The 13,548-nt window shown below is 39.1% G+C and overlaps 2 protein-coding genes across 2 annotated transcripts; both read left to right on the top strand.

Moving 5' to 3' along the window:
* The first annotated feature begins 1,386 nt into the window (after positions 1–1,386).
* On the top strand, positions 1,387–5,412 carry LOC141672445 (glutamate receptor 2.2-like). Its single transcript, XM_074479051.1, has 5 exons — positions 1,387–1,702; positions 2,402–3,603; positions 3,689–4,004; positions 4,119–4,516; positions 4,642–5,412. The coding sequence occupies exons 1-5, from the start codon at positions 1,417–1,419 to the stop codon at positions 5,086–5,088; spliced, it is 2,649 nt and encodes an 882-aa protein (XP_074335152.1). The 5' UTR covers positions 1,387–1,416; the 3' UTR covers positions 5,089–5,412.
* A 4,865-nt stretch (positions 5,413–10,277) lies between these two features.
* LOC141672861 (zinc finger CCCH domain-containing protein 1-like) lies at positions 10,278–12,299 on the top strand. The gene is made up of 4 exons (XM_074479551.1): positions 10,278–10,303; positions 10,653–10,931; positions 11,004–11,788; positions 11,940–12,299. The coding sequence occupies exons 2-4, from the start codon at positions 10,694–10,696 to the stop codon at positions 12,039–12,041; spliced, it is 1,125 nt and encodes a 374-aa protein (XP_074335652.1). The 5' UTR covers positions 10,278–10,303; positions 10,653–10,693; the 3' UTR covers positions 12,042–12,299.
* Positions 12,300–13,548: the final 1,249 nt, after the last annotated feature.

Here is a 13,548-nt window from a genome sequence, read left to right as displayed (position 1 = left end):
TTTAAACGATCAGATACGTTAAAATATGGAGAGGTAAGGGCCCTATTTGATAATTAACTGTAATTGTCTGTTTTGACAACGTGATTTGAGTAAACTGTTTTAACAGCTATACGTCTTACAAATCAGTATTCGAGAATTGTTTTACAAATCAGTATTTAAGAACGGTTTCAATTGAGAACTCCCTTACATATTTCGGTCGTCAGTCAAATCACAAATGTAATTACTCTAATTTAATTTCTAGTCAATAACTTCATGTTCACTGTAGACTTAATCAACAGTCATCTCGTTCTTATTGCGAGACGCGACTTTAATTAGATATATATAAAATTAATAAATTGGCTGCCAAATGATTTCTGGATACAAAAGTTTTAAAATTTCTTGTAAAATAATTTTCTAAGAGAATATTGACCTGAAAACAAGAAGTAAAATAAATCTAAACATGCAAGTACTTAGAAAAGTTCGTAGACCTGTCACATCTACAAGGTTGGTGGGGGTAAGATAGAATTTAATTTAAAATTTCATAAGAAAAATTCTAATACTCCCGAGTACGATGAAATCTCGATAAATGAATATTCGATAAATTAATAATTTCCTCACATAATTATATTTTTTCGATTCCAATATATTCTTGCAATTCCATCCATTTGTTATGAGAGTGTCCGATATGTATTTTAATATGAATATAAAGTATAGTTCTAAATTTTTTATTTTTTTTTATTTTTCTGAATAATAATAGAATATTTAAACTTTTATTTAGAAAAAGATTTTTTTTTTTAAAAAAGTTACAGAACTATACTTTCTATTCATCTTAAAATGTGTGCAGAACTATCCTCATAGAAACGATAACAATTGGGAGGGACGAATGCAGTAGTAGAAACGGTGTATTTTTGACCTCGATAAATGAATAATCTCAATTAATGAATAAAATATATCGATCCCACGAATATTCATTTATCGAGGTTTAACTGCACAATTTAATTATCGAAAGATTACGAATAAAAAAAGAATAACAAGACGGATTTTCAATTTTATTTATATATAATATAATTCTTCTGATAATAATATTTACGTTCATTTATAAATGAATCATGTTCTAATAAATATCGGGATAACGTGAGAATCGAAATTCTGAGACGATAAAAGATAACCGTCGCTAAGAGTCAGAACTCTCGACAATGAATATTTTAGACTGTGTAACTTCATGAAAGCTCCATAAGAAGGTATCAATGAATTTCTTTCTACTATAGTCTTATCATAGACTTTTGTGTGGGGACTTGGGAGTACTAGGATTGCTTGAAGCTTGAACTGGTCCTCTTCACAACTACCACACATCAACTATATAAGTCTCATGAATCAAAAAAATAAAACTAAACAAAGTTAGTTTTCTTTGCCTTATAATTCAACTAACTAGAGCTGATGAACATTGTTTCTTTTCTCATCTTTCTTATTATATCGTTTCGGTACCCGTTGTTTGGTACACAAGTAAGAGCAGCGAACGGCAGCCTGATCCGCCCGACAGTGAAGCATGAAGGGAACGGAATATTTAGCATTGCCGCGATTTTTGATGAAACGTGTAGACAAGGGAAAGAGGCTAAAGTTGCAGTAGAGATGGCGATTGATGATTTTAGTTCCATTTGGAAACATCATCTGGTTCTTCAGTGTCGAAACTCCCAAGGCAAACCTGGCCGTGCAGCTGTAGCAGGTACATTTCTTTGTCTCTGCAAGGTTTTAGCCTAGCGGATGTTCCTCTCTTTTGAAAAATTATGACTTACTGGAGTCGAGTGGGATGAGATAGTTCAAGTGTTTAAGGACTTATCTCTTGTCGTCCCAGGTTCTGGGTTTGATTAGAACAGATACTCAATTGTAAGGCATATAAGCCTAATTTGTCAAAAAAAAAAGACTTACTAGAGTCATGTGTGCGTGAGTATTTAAAAAAATTTAACAAATTTAAGATCCAATATATTCGCACAAATGGGTAGTAATAGCTCATTTATTTCACGTGTTAAATAACCGGTCCATCTAAAATGTAACGGTGTCAGAAAAAGGTAAAAAAAATTGACAAATTTAAAATCCAATCTATTCGCACAAATGGGTAGTAATAGCTCATTTGTTTCACGTGTTAAGTAACCGGTCCATCTAAAATCTAACGGTGTCAGAAAAAGGTAAAAAAATTTGACAAATTTAAAATCCAATCTATTCGCACAAATGGGTGGTAACAGCTCATTTGTTACACGTGTTAAGTAACCGGTCCATCTAAAATCCAACGGTGTCAAAAAAAGGCCGCAACAGGATCTTCCTCAACAGCATCTTACGCTATTGAACAAAAGACTTTTTTTTATACATTCACATATAAGACATTGTTTGCATGCTGAATAACCTGCAATTTGGCACATTGATGCAGCAAAAGAGCTTATATCAACACATGGTGTAAAACTCATTTTGGGAGCTCATACACGAGAGGAAGCATCAGCAATTGCCGAGGTAGCTAGTGAAGAAGCTCATGATGTACCAGTATTTCTATCTTTTGCTGATATAACTCCGAAAACGCCTAAATGCCCTTGCATCCTTCAAGCTACACCAATCCAGAAAGTACAAATGAATGCAATTGCAGCTATCATACAATCTTGGGGATTGAATAAAGTTACTCTGATATACGAGAATGTGCCTACCTTATCCTCACCCGAGTCGATAGTTTCTCAACTTTCTGAGGCACTTCAACGATCCGGAGGTGAACTCTCTCACATTTTTGGTATCACCTCATTCTCTCTGAATTCACTACAAAAGGAGCTTATTCAGCTCAAGAAACAGAATCACAGAGTTTTTGTGATCCATGCAACTCTTGAATCCGGATATCGTCTGTACCAGAATGCAAAGAAACTGAACATGACAGGAGATGGCTATGTATGGATCGCAACAGACAGCATTACTGATCAATTCCATTCTGTCAGTCCCAAAAACATGTCATTGTTGCAGGGTATCATTGGAACCAAGACTTACTTTCACGAGAACTCGTTGGAATTTCAAGATTTCAGGAAAAGATTTCAGTCACACTTCAGGAATATTTTTCCTGATGAAGAATATGTTGAGCCTGGCATCTTTGCCTCTCAGGCCTACGACGCCATTCAAAGAATTTCAACAGATTATTTTAGTGGATCCAGGGAAGAATTTCAATGTGCCAACTGGAAAATAGCTCCTGCTAAAGTAGTGGAGATAGTAAACGTAGTTGGGAAGAGTTATCAAAGTGGTTATTGGACGGAAGGACTTGGATTTTCAGAAACACTTGATGATGAAGCACTTCACCACACTTCTGTCGAGGTTTTGAAAGAAGTCCTGTGGCTGGCAAAGCCATGGCACACCGAAAGACAGAGGCGTATTCTTGCAGGTAGATCAGAGCCAATTAGGGTGGGTGTGCCTGCACATTCGATATTTAGACAATTTGTAAAGGTTGACACTGATCCCAGAACTAATGTAACTTCTTATGATGGATTTTCCATTAAAGTGTTCGAAGAAGTGATGAAGATTGCAAACAAAGACCTGACCTACAAATATGTTCCGTTCAATGGAGGGACATATAATGATTTGGTGGAACAAATATCTTTAGGGGTAAGATTATTCAAACAATGTTATAGTAGCTAGCTACTTTGTTAATCCATGGCTCTTGGAATCTAATCAACTTTTATTTGATAAGAATTTTTCTGCAGTAGCTGGCGACGTAACAATTCTGGAAGCAAGACACAAGTATGCAGACTTTTCACAGCCTTACACAGAATCAGGAATGGTGTTGATAGTCCCAATTCGATCCAGATTACCTAGTCGAATGTGGCTCTTCATGAAGCCCTTTACGAGAAAAATGTGGGGCCTAATTGTAGCCATTACCATCTACAATGGCTTTACAGTTTGGTTGATAGAGAGAAATCACAATGATGAATTCAGATCAGGACCTGTCTGGAACCAAATTGGAACTCTCTATTGGCTAGCGTTTAGCACACTCTTCACTTTGCGCGGTAAGTTTCTGCACTATCACAACTATATGCTAATTTTTGTTGAAGGCACTACATGATGGCTTATTATCCAGAGGTATGTGACAATAGTATTATGCTTTTGGGAAACATATACAGGAGACAGACTGCATAGTAATTTATCAAGGATGGCAATGGTGGTGTGGCTTTTTGTGGCACTAATAATCACACAGAGCTACACGGCTAGCCTTTCGAGTATGCTCACTGCTCAAAGGCTTGAACCGGCTGTAAAGGATGTTGCAACACTCAAGAAGATGAATGCAACAGTTGGCTATTGCAAAGGGTCATTTCTTAGATCATACATAATCGGCACGTTAGGTTTTGACCCTGGAAAGGTCAGAAAGTATCCATCAACAGCTGGATATGCAAAAGCTCTCAACTCTAAAGAAATAGCTGGGATCTTTCTTGAAGTTCCTCCAGCTAAAGTGTTTCTTGCTCAGTACTGTAAAAGCTTCATTAAAACCGAGAAAACCTTCAAGGTTGGAGGATTTGGTTTCGTAAGTTCTCATCTCTTCCTATACATTTTTTTCCTAGCTAGCTCTGTTAAGAACCATCAAAGAACCATCTGTTTCTATTTTTACAATATACAATCAAACCAATGGTTTTATGTATACGATGGCAGGCATTCGAGAAGGGCTTTCCTCTGCTTCCAGGCATAAACAACGCGATTATGAACATTACTGAAAGCGGTAAGCTTTTAGAACTTGAGAAAAAATACATAAACTCTGAAGAGTGTGTGGATGCAGATACTATTTCAGATGCAGAGGCTAGCATTGGCTTAAATAGCTTTTCGATACTGTTTCTGTTAACCGGATGCACATCAACAATTGCTCTTGTCATGTTTGTCATTCGACACTTTCTAAAGCCCGAGACAGAACACACAAATGTTTTCAAAGCTTATATCAAGAGATGGAGACGCTACAGAAGACAGACATCTGCTAGAGTTATCAACGTAGAAAGCCCGAGAATTCGTCCTGATGATCCTTACTTGGAAGCCAGACAATCCTTTAGTACAGCAAGTGATGTAGAAAGCGTTGTAGATCATCAGGATGCTCCTCACGTTAGATAATCAGGGCTTAAATACAGAACAACGGTTAACAGTGTTAAAGAGTATAATATCCTATTGGACTAACCTCAGAGCCTTAAAAGATTTAGAGCGACCCGTAACTAGACACGATATCATAGCTCGGTTTAGGGAGTTGTCTAGGGGATGTATAAATCTACATTCTTTCATTTCTTGAGATGTACCAATATGTTTAGCTAGGCTGCAGATTACAGATTACAGATTACAGATTGATGCATTAACACCGAAAATTGTACAACAGTTTCTTTGAAAAATGTTTAGCATGTACCATAGAGTGAAGAGATGGTAGAGTTTTTCAAGGCCTTATAATGCAGACATGACTTATTGTTACTTTAACTTTTGTAAAAATACAATATTTTGATTTGTTTTTTTTGCGAATTACGATTTTTATAGCTCGACGAAATCAGATTCATAACTCAAATGCAATTAAAAATAGTTTCAGTTATCTTTAAAAAATGATTTTTTTTGCATATTTGGTTGGTTTTTGTTGAAAACCATATTTTTTTGCAAATATTTTCAGAAAATAGTCAAAACGTAAAATTTTAAAAAACAGTACTAGCATATTCATTTATTTCTCTAAATTTATTGGACATAACTCGGGGTGTAATCGAGCCGAGTCGAGCCAAATCGAACACCGGTAGGCTAGCCTCGATCTCGATTAAAAAGTTAGGACTCAAGCTCGAGTTTGATCGAAACTTTAATTCCAAGTTCAAAAACCGGCTCGTAAAAAATTTGATAGTCTCGAGTTCGGCTCAGAAACTCGAAACGATTGCACCAAATATTAACAAAAACTCAAAATATGATTGGTTCGGCTCAAGTTTCATTCGATTAAATATATAAATAAATATTTATATATAATATTAAAAATAATACAGGCTCTGGCTCGATAAGGCCGTGAACCTTACAAGACGAGTAATTTGGTTACGCATTTTATAATTGGGTAAGTGTAATACACATTTGAGAATTGGGTATCTAAGAAAATTACTAGAGATACGTATTTATAGTTTGGGTATTACCATTGAGATACGCATGGGTATCTTAAAAAAAATTGGATACCCGTTTGACAAATGCGTATCTAGTACAAAACAGGATACCCAAATGACAAATGCGTATTCAAATTGGTATTTTCAGCCATCCACTTTCAGAATGAGTATTTTCAGCAATTTACATCAAAAAAATTGTTATTTTTAACATTTTTTCTATTGAAACCTGATAACTCGGTTTCTTCCCGGGTCTTCTCCTTTCTCATACGTGCGGGGACCTGACTTCCGTAACGGTTGGAGTGCGGTTAACCTGCTAAGTAGGGGTCTCTGCAAAACAGAACCGGAGGGGGGGTTGTGACCCGCAACAACTCCGGCGTGAGAATAAGAAATGGGCTTTCTTGAAGAAGAAGAAGAAGAGGGAATAATGAGCTATTCAAAAATATGTGAGGGTGTGTGTATATGTGTGTAGCAGTCCAATGTTTTTCAACCCCTAAAACCCTCTTTTTGGGGCCTTTTATAGGTCCCAAGATTTAGGGTTTTTGGGGTTTGTACCTCTTTATCCTGGCCTTTGATCATTCTTGGTTGGTGACATGTTGGACGGTCCAGATGGGCTGTGTGGTCAGGTGTCCTTTCTCTATCAGAGCTGTCTTGAGATGATTACCGTGAATGGCTGGGATGCAATTGTTCCATTTTGGGTAACATGAGACAGTTGACTCTTTTGTCATGTGCCACGTGGCACCGGGGGCCACTCCGGCTTTGGCCTGGGGTGGCATCTCTTTTGGGCCTCTGTTCTTCTATCTGGGCCTGATTATTTCTGGCCTATCATTTGCCTCCCACTCCCACATGCGGGTTTTCCCGGATGGGGGAGTAGTTGGAAAACATTCACTTCTTCGATTTGTCTCATGACTCCGGGATGTCGTTAGGTACAAGTCCCCGGGTGGTGTTTGGGTAGGCTCTTTGGGTCTTGTCCTTGGAAAAGTTTTGTCATTTTTTCTTTGATTTGTGGTCCCTAACCCCGGGGTGTTGTTGGGTACAAGTCCCCCGGGGTTGTGTTTGGGTAGGCCTTTTAGTTCTTGTCACTTGGAAAGATTTTGTCATTTTTCCTTTGATTTGTGGCCCCTAACCTCGGGGTGTTGTTGGGTACAAGTCCCCGGGGTTGTGTTTGGGTAGGCCTTTTAATTCTTGGCACTTGGAAAAATTTTGTCATTTTTTCTTTGATTTGTGGCCCCTAACCCCGGGGTGTTGTTGGGTACAAGTCCCCGGGTTTGTGTTTGGTTAGGCCTTTTAATTCTTGGCACTTGGAATTTTTTTGTCATTTTTCCTTTGATTTGTGGCCCCTAACCCCGGGGTGTTGTTGGGTACAAGTCCCCGGGGTTGTGTTTGGGTAGACCTTTTAATTCTTGGCACTTGGAAAAATTTCGCCATTTTTCCTTTGATTTGTGGCCCCTAACCCCGGGGTGTTGTTGGATACAAGTCCACGGGGTTGTGTTTGGGTAGGTCTGGGTGCAGGTGCGACAGGTGGGTAGTACTTTGGCGTTTTTCCCGGGGTGTCAAACGGCTGTTGAGCTTCTTGTACAAATATATGTGTAAGTATATGTATATGCACGAAAGGCTGTAGTTTTCCCCCCCTTTTTGCCTCAAAAGTCGCGCCTGTTAAATAATTACAGCGATGTAATCATTAACTGCAGTGGTTATTTTCTAGACGCTTAGGATTGCGCCACGTGTGCTCGATCAACGGACCGGATTGCGGGGTAGTTGAGGGGGTTAACACTCCTTCTGTGCCTATAAATACCCTCACTTTCTCATTTCTTTTTCCTTTACGCAACTGCGAACACAAAATCTTTCAGCCATTTTTCTCCAAGTCGAATTTGGGAGCCTCTTTGCTTTTTGAAGCCGGTTTATTCTCCTGCTTTCTTGTAAGTTCTTAAACTTGCCATCATTCTTCTTTTTGTTTCTTCGTGATTGCTTATTGAGTAATTATAGTTTGGGTTTTTAGAATGCATGTGTACTCAAGTATTTGAATTTGTTTATCTTTGTTGTGTCGAGTTTTGGCGAGTCAAATAGGTTGTTTGCTGTTTAGATTTATATTTTTTGTTCTGCGAAGAAGAAGTCGATGTTTGTAGAGAATCTGGGTTTGTATTTTGGTATGTGTATGTGTGCGAATAAGGGTTTTAATCTGTGTAAAACTGGGCTTGATTTTCACTTTCGTGACTGTTCATAACATATGTTATAGGAGTATATATGTATGTATAGGTTGCTTGATATAATTTGGTATTTTGATTTTGAGGTTAACTGTTTCTGAGTAGTTTTTGTGTTTCTTTCTTTTATTTTTCTTCCCGAAATGGCATAGACTCCGGGGTTATATGGTTAGGATGGGTAGAAAGAAACAATTAGCTAACCTGAAACATAGACCTGACCGTCCCCACTTTGGATTTCCCGAACATTCTTCCAGTGACTCTTCCCCGGAACTAGAAAATATGCCTCCCCGTCGCCAAGCCATAGTTGAGGAGCTGCCTACCTTCCTGTTAAACCCCGGGCAGACTTTGGGTAGGAGAGACGGGTCTTGGATAGACATTGACCATTATTTCGTTCGGACTCGTGAGAACAGCCCTCCCCATGATTATTACTTTAGGGACCTTACCACTGCTTATAGGCCCGGGGGCTTAGAACCTTATGATGGGGCCCGTATGGATCAACTTTTTTATAATACCCCCGGGACAAGGTATGTTCCTGCCCCCCGTCATCCCGACCTCTCCGAGTACATCTTTCAGCAGGTAGATGATCCGGTGAAGGCCGTATTTTACTTCGGGGATGATATGGAGTGGAGGTGGCACGAGCCTCACGAAAGAGTTTATCACCGTCCTGCTGGTGGTTGGGTAGGAATTCCCTTAGAACATCTGTGTAACATGAGACCCAATCTCCATCAGTTTATCAAGTCCTTGTGCCGTGACGTCTACGGGATACCCTTCACCCAGTTAGCTCCGAACTCTGTTAAGTGGGTTTCCTGGTTTCTGGCCTGTTGCCATGTGAAGAAGTACCTTCCGACGTTTAAGCTTTTTCACTATCTTTTTAAAATCAAAAAGTCCACCTTGCCTCCTCTTTTTGAGTTTACCTTTAATATAGATGGTTGTGGGCTCCCTTCCGATGCCAAAAAGGCTCCAGTCTTTATGTTGAACTCGCTCCGGGGCTGGCACCAGGAGTTCATCTTCGTCCGGGGGTGGGACCTGGAGTTTATGCCTTTGTACAAAACTACTTTGAAAAATAGCAGGTTCCCATCCGAGAAGCTTGGTGGAGATGCCTTGACGAAGATGTACGACTTTGTGGTTGCTCTTGGTGTCCAGTGGACCCGGGACACCGTTTTAGATAATCAAACATTGTATAATGTTGGCTGTAAGTGTTTTGCCTTAGTAGTTTTTTTCCTTGTATTTTTCCTGTTATATATCTTTGCCCTGTTCATTTTAATGACTGTTGTTCCTTGTGCAGGTCTTCCCCTCCTTTTAGCGCCAATGATAACTCGGTTTCTTCCCAGGTCTTCTCCTTTCTCACACGTGCGGGGACCTGACTTCCGTAGCGGTTGGAGTGCGGTTAACCTGCTAAGTAAGGGTCTCTGCAAAACAGAACCGGAGGGGGGTTGTGACCCGCGACAACTCCGACGTGAGAATAAGAAATGGACTTTCTTGAAAAAGAAGAAGAAGAGGGAAGAATGAGCTATTCAAAAATATGTGAGGGTGTGTGTATATGTGTGTAGCAGTCCAATGTTTTTCAACCCCTAAAACCCTCTTTTTGGGGTCTTTTATAGGTCCCAAGATTTAGGGTTTTTGGGGTTTGTACCTCTTCATCCTGGCCTTTGATCATTCTTGGTTGGTGACAGGTTGGACGGTCCAGATGGGCTGTGTGGTCAGGTGTCCTTTCTCTATCAGAGCTGTCTTGGGATGATTACCCGTGAATGGCTGAGATGCAATTGTTCCATTTTGGGTAACATGAGACAGTTGACTCTTTTGTTCTATGCCACGTGGCACCGGGGGCCACTCTGGCTTGGGCCTGGGGTGACATCTCTTTTGGGCCTCTGTTCTTTTATCTGGCCTGATTATTTCTGGCCTATCAAAACCTGATCCGACTTTAAAAGGATATATACACTCGGGTTTGACACGAAAAATTATAAGCCTCCTCTTATCGTTGGTTTACGCTTGCGCGCTCTCACACTCCTAGGGTTTCAGGTATAGCTAATGCTCGAAGATTCATTAATTAGTTTACATACACAAGTCTAATCTCTCTGTTCTCTGTTAAATCATATTTTAATTAGCCAGTATCAGTTTCATGCTCCTATATCTCGTGATTTTAAGAATCCTTGTATCGTATTTTCGTGATTTTATTTATTGTCGAATATTGCATGTGTCAGTTTCATGCACGTATAAGTGAATTCTTGTTTCGCGTGATTTTATTATCGTTGATCTCATGCTCGTTTATCTGCCTTTTGCGTAACTTGTTTTTGATTGTCGTACTTTCAGAAGCTGTTGTTAGAACGTGTTTTCGGTCTTTAGTGATAGGCTTTTAATTGGATGGCAGATAAACCCGATCCTCCTAGTTCTCGACAATCTGAGTCAGGGATGGCAGATATGCCCGATCCTCTTAGTCCTCGACAATCTAAGTCAGGGATGGCAGATATGCCCGATCCTCCTAGTCCACGACAATCTGAGTCAATGACGGCAAATATGTCCGATCCTCTTACTCCTCGACAATCTGAGTTAGGGAAGGCAGATATGCCCGATCCTCCTATTCTTCGACAATCTGAGTCAGGGATGTCAGATTTACCCGATCCTCCTAATCCTCGACAATCTGAGTCAGGTACTTAGTAGTTTATCTTGTTTTAGTACTAATTTAATTTGAATGTTTGCTAATATATATTGTTTGTTGCAGTGATCAATTATTTCAACCAAACAACAAGAAACGAGAATACCAGGAGACGGGATCGTACTGAGGATAATGAAGTTGAGGAAGATGAAGCTTCCGTAATTGAGACTAATTTGCTTAAGAGAAAAAAATTCTTGGTGTCGGATGGTAGGTTACATTTCTCTACTGCACTAAAACGTTTAATTACTTCTCGCGAAACTGAAAACCACCAGGCGGTGTTCCAATTTGAGTCTTCTAGTGAAGTTCAAATTGAGAATGATAGCAGGGCAACAGCAGCCCTTGAGACGGAGACTAAGTTTACGAGAGATGCCCGGGCAAGACATGAGAGGGTTCTTAAAAGTGGTGGCGATGACAAGGTGTACAGAGGAATTAGTGCATATGTTGATCATAAAGCGGGGTTTAGGAGAGATCAAACAGTTGCAGGGGAGAAAGTAGGTGGATCACATGGGCCTCTTCGTGCATCAGCTCATATCAGGGTGTCGACTAGGTTTGATTATCAGCCTGATGTTTGTAAAGATTACAAGGAAAGCGGGTACTGTGGGTATGGTGATTCGTGCAAGTATTTGCATGACCGTGGAGATTACAAGTCAGGATGGCAGCTGGAGAAAGAGTGGGATGAGAAAGAGAAGGCGATACAGAAAAAGTTGGCTCGAGAAGAGCTTGGAATTGAAGAGGATGCAGAACATTGCGATGATTCCTTGCCCTTTGAATGTTCTATTTGTAGTCAGGCATTTCGTGATCCTGTAGTTACCAAGTGCAAGCACTACTTCTGCGAGCAATGTGCTTTGAAGGTTAGCCTTCCTGTGAATTATTATCTGCTTCCTCCGTTCCTACTTAAATGTTCATTTTCACTAAATTTCAGTCAAATTTGCCGAAAATATTAACCTTGATTTCTTTTCTGAAATTTTTAGCTTATATTGACTATATTCTTTCTGTGTACAGCACCACGCAAAGAACAAAAAGTGCTTTGTCTGCAACGCACCAACGCTTGGCATTTTCAATACAGCACAAGAGATTCGCAGAAAATTGGTGCTCAGCAGATGAAGAAACAAGTATAACAGAACGTATTTGTAATCACTTAACTCTCTGCTTGATATCGTAAACTCCTTCAAATGTAGCTATAGTCCAGTCATGCGATGTATTATGGCGAGGCTTGATTGGGTTCATGCTGGTTATTTTTGTTTTCTTAGCCTAAATGAAGATGAGCAATGTTTTTAAAACTGTACTACAATCACTTCACTCTTTTGCCTACTACTGTAACCTCCATTTAATGTAGTTATTGACTGGTCATGCAATTTTATTATGGCGAGGTTTGATTGTTAATTGTTTTTCATGCTAGTTCATGGGTTTCTTAGCCTAAATGCAGATGATAAACGGTTAATCTTTTTTATTCTTCGCTAAAAATTTTAACCTCCTCTTAATGTAGCACTTGATCCGCCATGAATTTTTAATACTCAGGGGTGTTTGGTTGATGGTTAATGTGTCTGGTTAACGGGAATCGGAACCTTAAACCCAAGTGATAGTATTTGGATTACCAATTTAGTGGTGGGGAATGAGAACTCCTTCTATCTTGGGGGTTCTGGGAAATCAAACCCACCATACCCCTTGGGTTTCCATTTCATTCACATTCCCGTTAAACCCCATTCCATTCCCGATTCCCATTCCCATTCCCATGATGCATCCAAACGCCTCCTCATAGTTTACTGCTACTCTGCTAGTGTTGCCAGTATGCTCACCCAGTGCTTAAGGCAACAGTCGGGTATTGCATAAGCACTTACATTATCGGCACCTGAGATTTTGATCATGCAAAGATCTATCAGTAGCTATGCATGTGTATTCAAAGGACTGCGAAAACCTTCAAGGTTGATTTGGAGGATCTGGTTTGGTAAGTTCTTATTTTCTTCCTTTCTATCTCTTTGCTAGCTCTATTTAGAAGACTGGTAATTTCTCGGGCTGCTGAAAAATAATCTCGAGTGTCTAACAGTGCATTGCCAATACTATATATGTTACCAGTTGCCATGTATCATGTATGTCAGTAAATATGAAAATTATTTCAAGATATTGAGGAGATGAGGAGATATTGTTAAAGTGCTGCTGTATAATTGAAAAGGATGATCACGGAGCACCAATGCATGAGATAAGACAAGGAATATCACTCTCACCCAAGTTCGTAAGAATCGGTAATAGGCACTAATTATTATATTTAGGTACTGATTAGGATTAATCGATCGACGAACATGATGAATATAACAAATAATCGATCGACGAACATGATGAATATAACAAAAGCAATTCTAAGTAATTACGTGGATGAGTCTCTGCTTCATGGCCAGTCTTCAAGAAATATTTTTCATAACTAGGATGAGTAAAATCAGAAATTCAGCACTATAATTAATCAAAATATTTTTTTTAAAATAATATTAAAAATTAATTATTCTAAATATATAAAATAATAAATTTTGAATATTCAAATAATACTACTAATTTCAGTTTCAATTTTCATTTTTACACAATTAATTTCAAAATTTTACAACCTCGCTACAATTAAATT

This window comes from Apium graveolens, chromosome 7 (genome assembly GCF_009905375.1).
Source record: "Apium graveolens cultivar Ventura chromosome 7, ASM990537v1, whole genome shotgun sequence".
In the NCBI taxonomy this organism is placed as follows: domain Eukaryota; kingdom Viridiplantae; phylum Streptophyta; class Magnoliopsida; order Apiales; family Apiaceae; genus Apium; species Apium graveolens.
The sequence above is the reverse complement of the archived record's forward strand: the minus strand, read 5'-3'. Positions and strand labels throughout refer to the sequence as shown.

What these genes read in the sequence shown, in the direction of transcription:
- LOC141672861 (XM_074479551.1), top strand. Translation starts at nt 10,694, where the DNA reads ATGGCAGATATGCCCGATCCTCTTAGTCCTCGACAATCTAAGTCAGGG. An exon ending in TCCTCGACAATCTGAGTCAG is followed by an intron (nt 10,932 to 11,003) that starts GTACTTAGTAGT and finishes TGTTTGTTGCAG; the next exon opens with TGATCAATTATTTCAACCAA. An exon ending in GCGAGCAATGTGCTTTGAAG is followed by an intron (nt 11,789 to 11,939) that starts GTTAGCCTTCCT and finishes TTCTGTGTACAG; the next exon opens with CACCACGCAAAGAACAAAAA.
- LOC141672445 (XM_074479051.1), top strand. Translation starts at nt 1,417, where the DNA reads ATGAACATTGTTTCTTTTCTCATCTTTCTTATTATATCGTTTCGGTAC. An exon ending in TGGAACAAATATCTTTAGGG is followed by an intron (nt 3,604 to 3,688) that starts GTAAGATTATTC and finishes TTATTTGATAAG; the next exon opens with AATTTTTCTGCAGTAGCTGG. An exon ending in CACACTCTTCACTTTGCGCG is followed by an intron (nt 4,005 to 4,118) that starts GTAAGTTTCTGC and finishes AAACATATACAG; the next exon opens with GAGACAGACTGCATAGTAAT.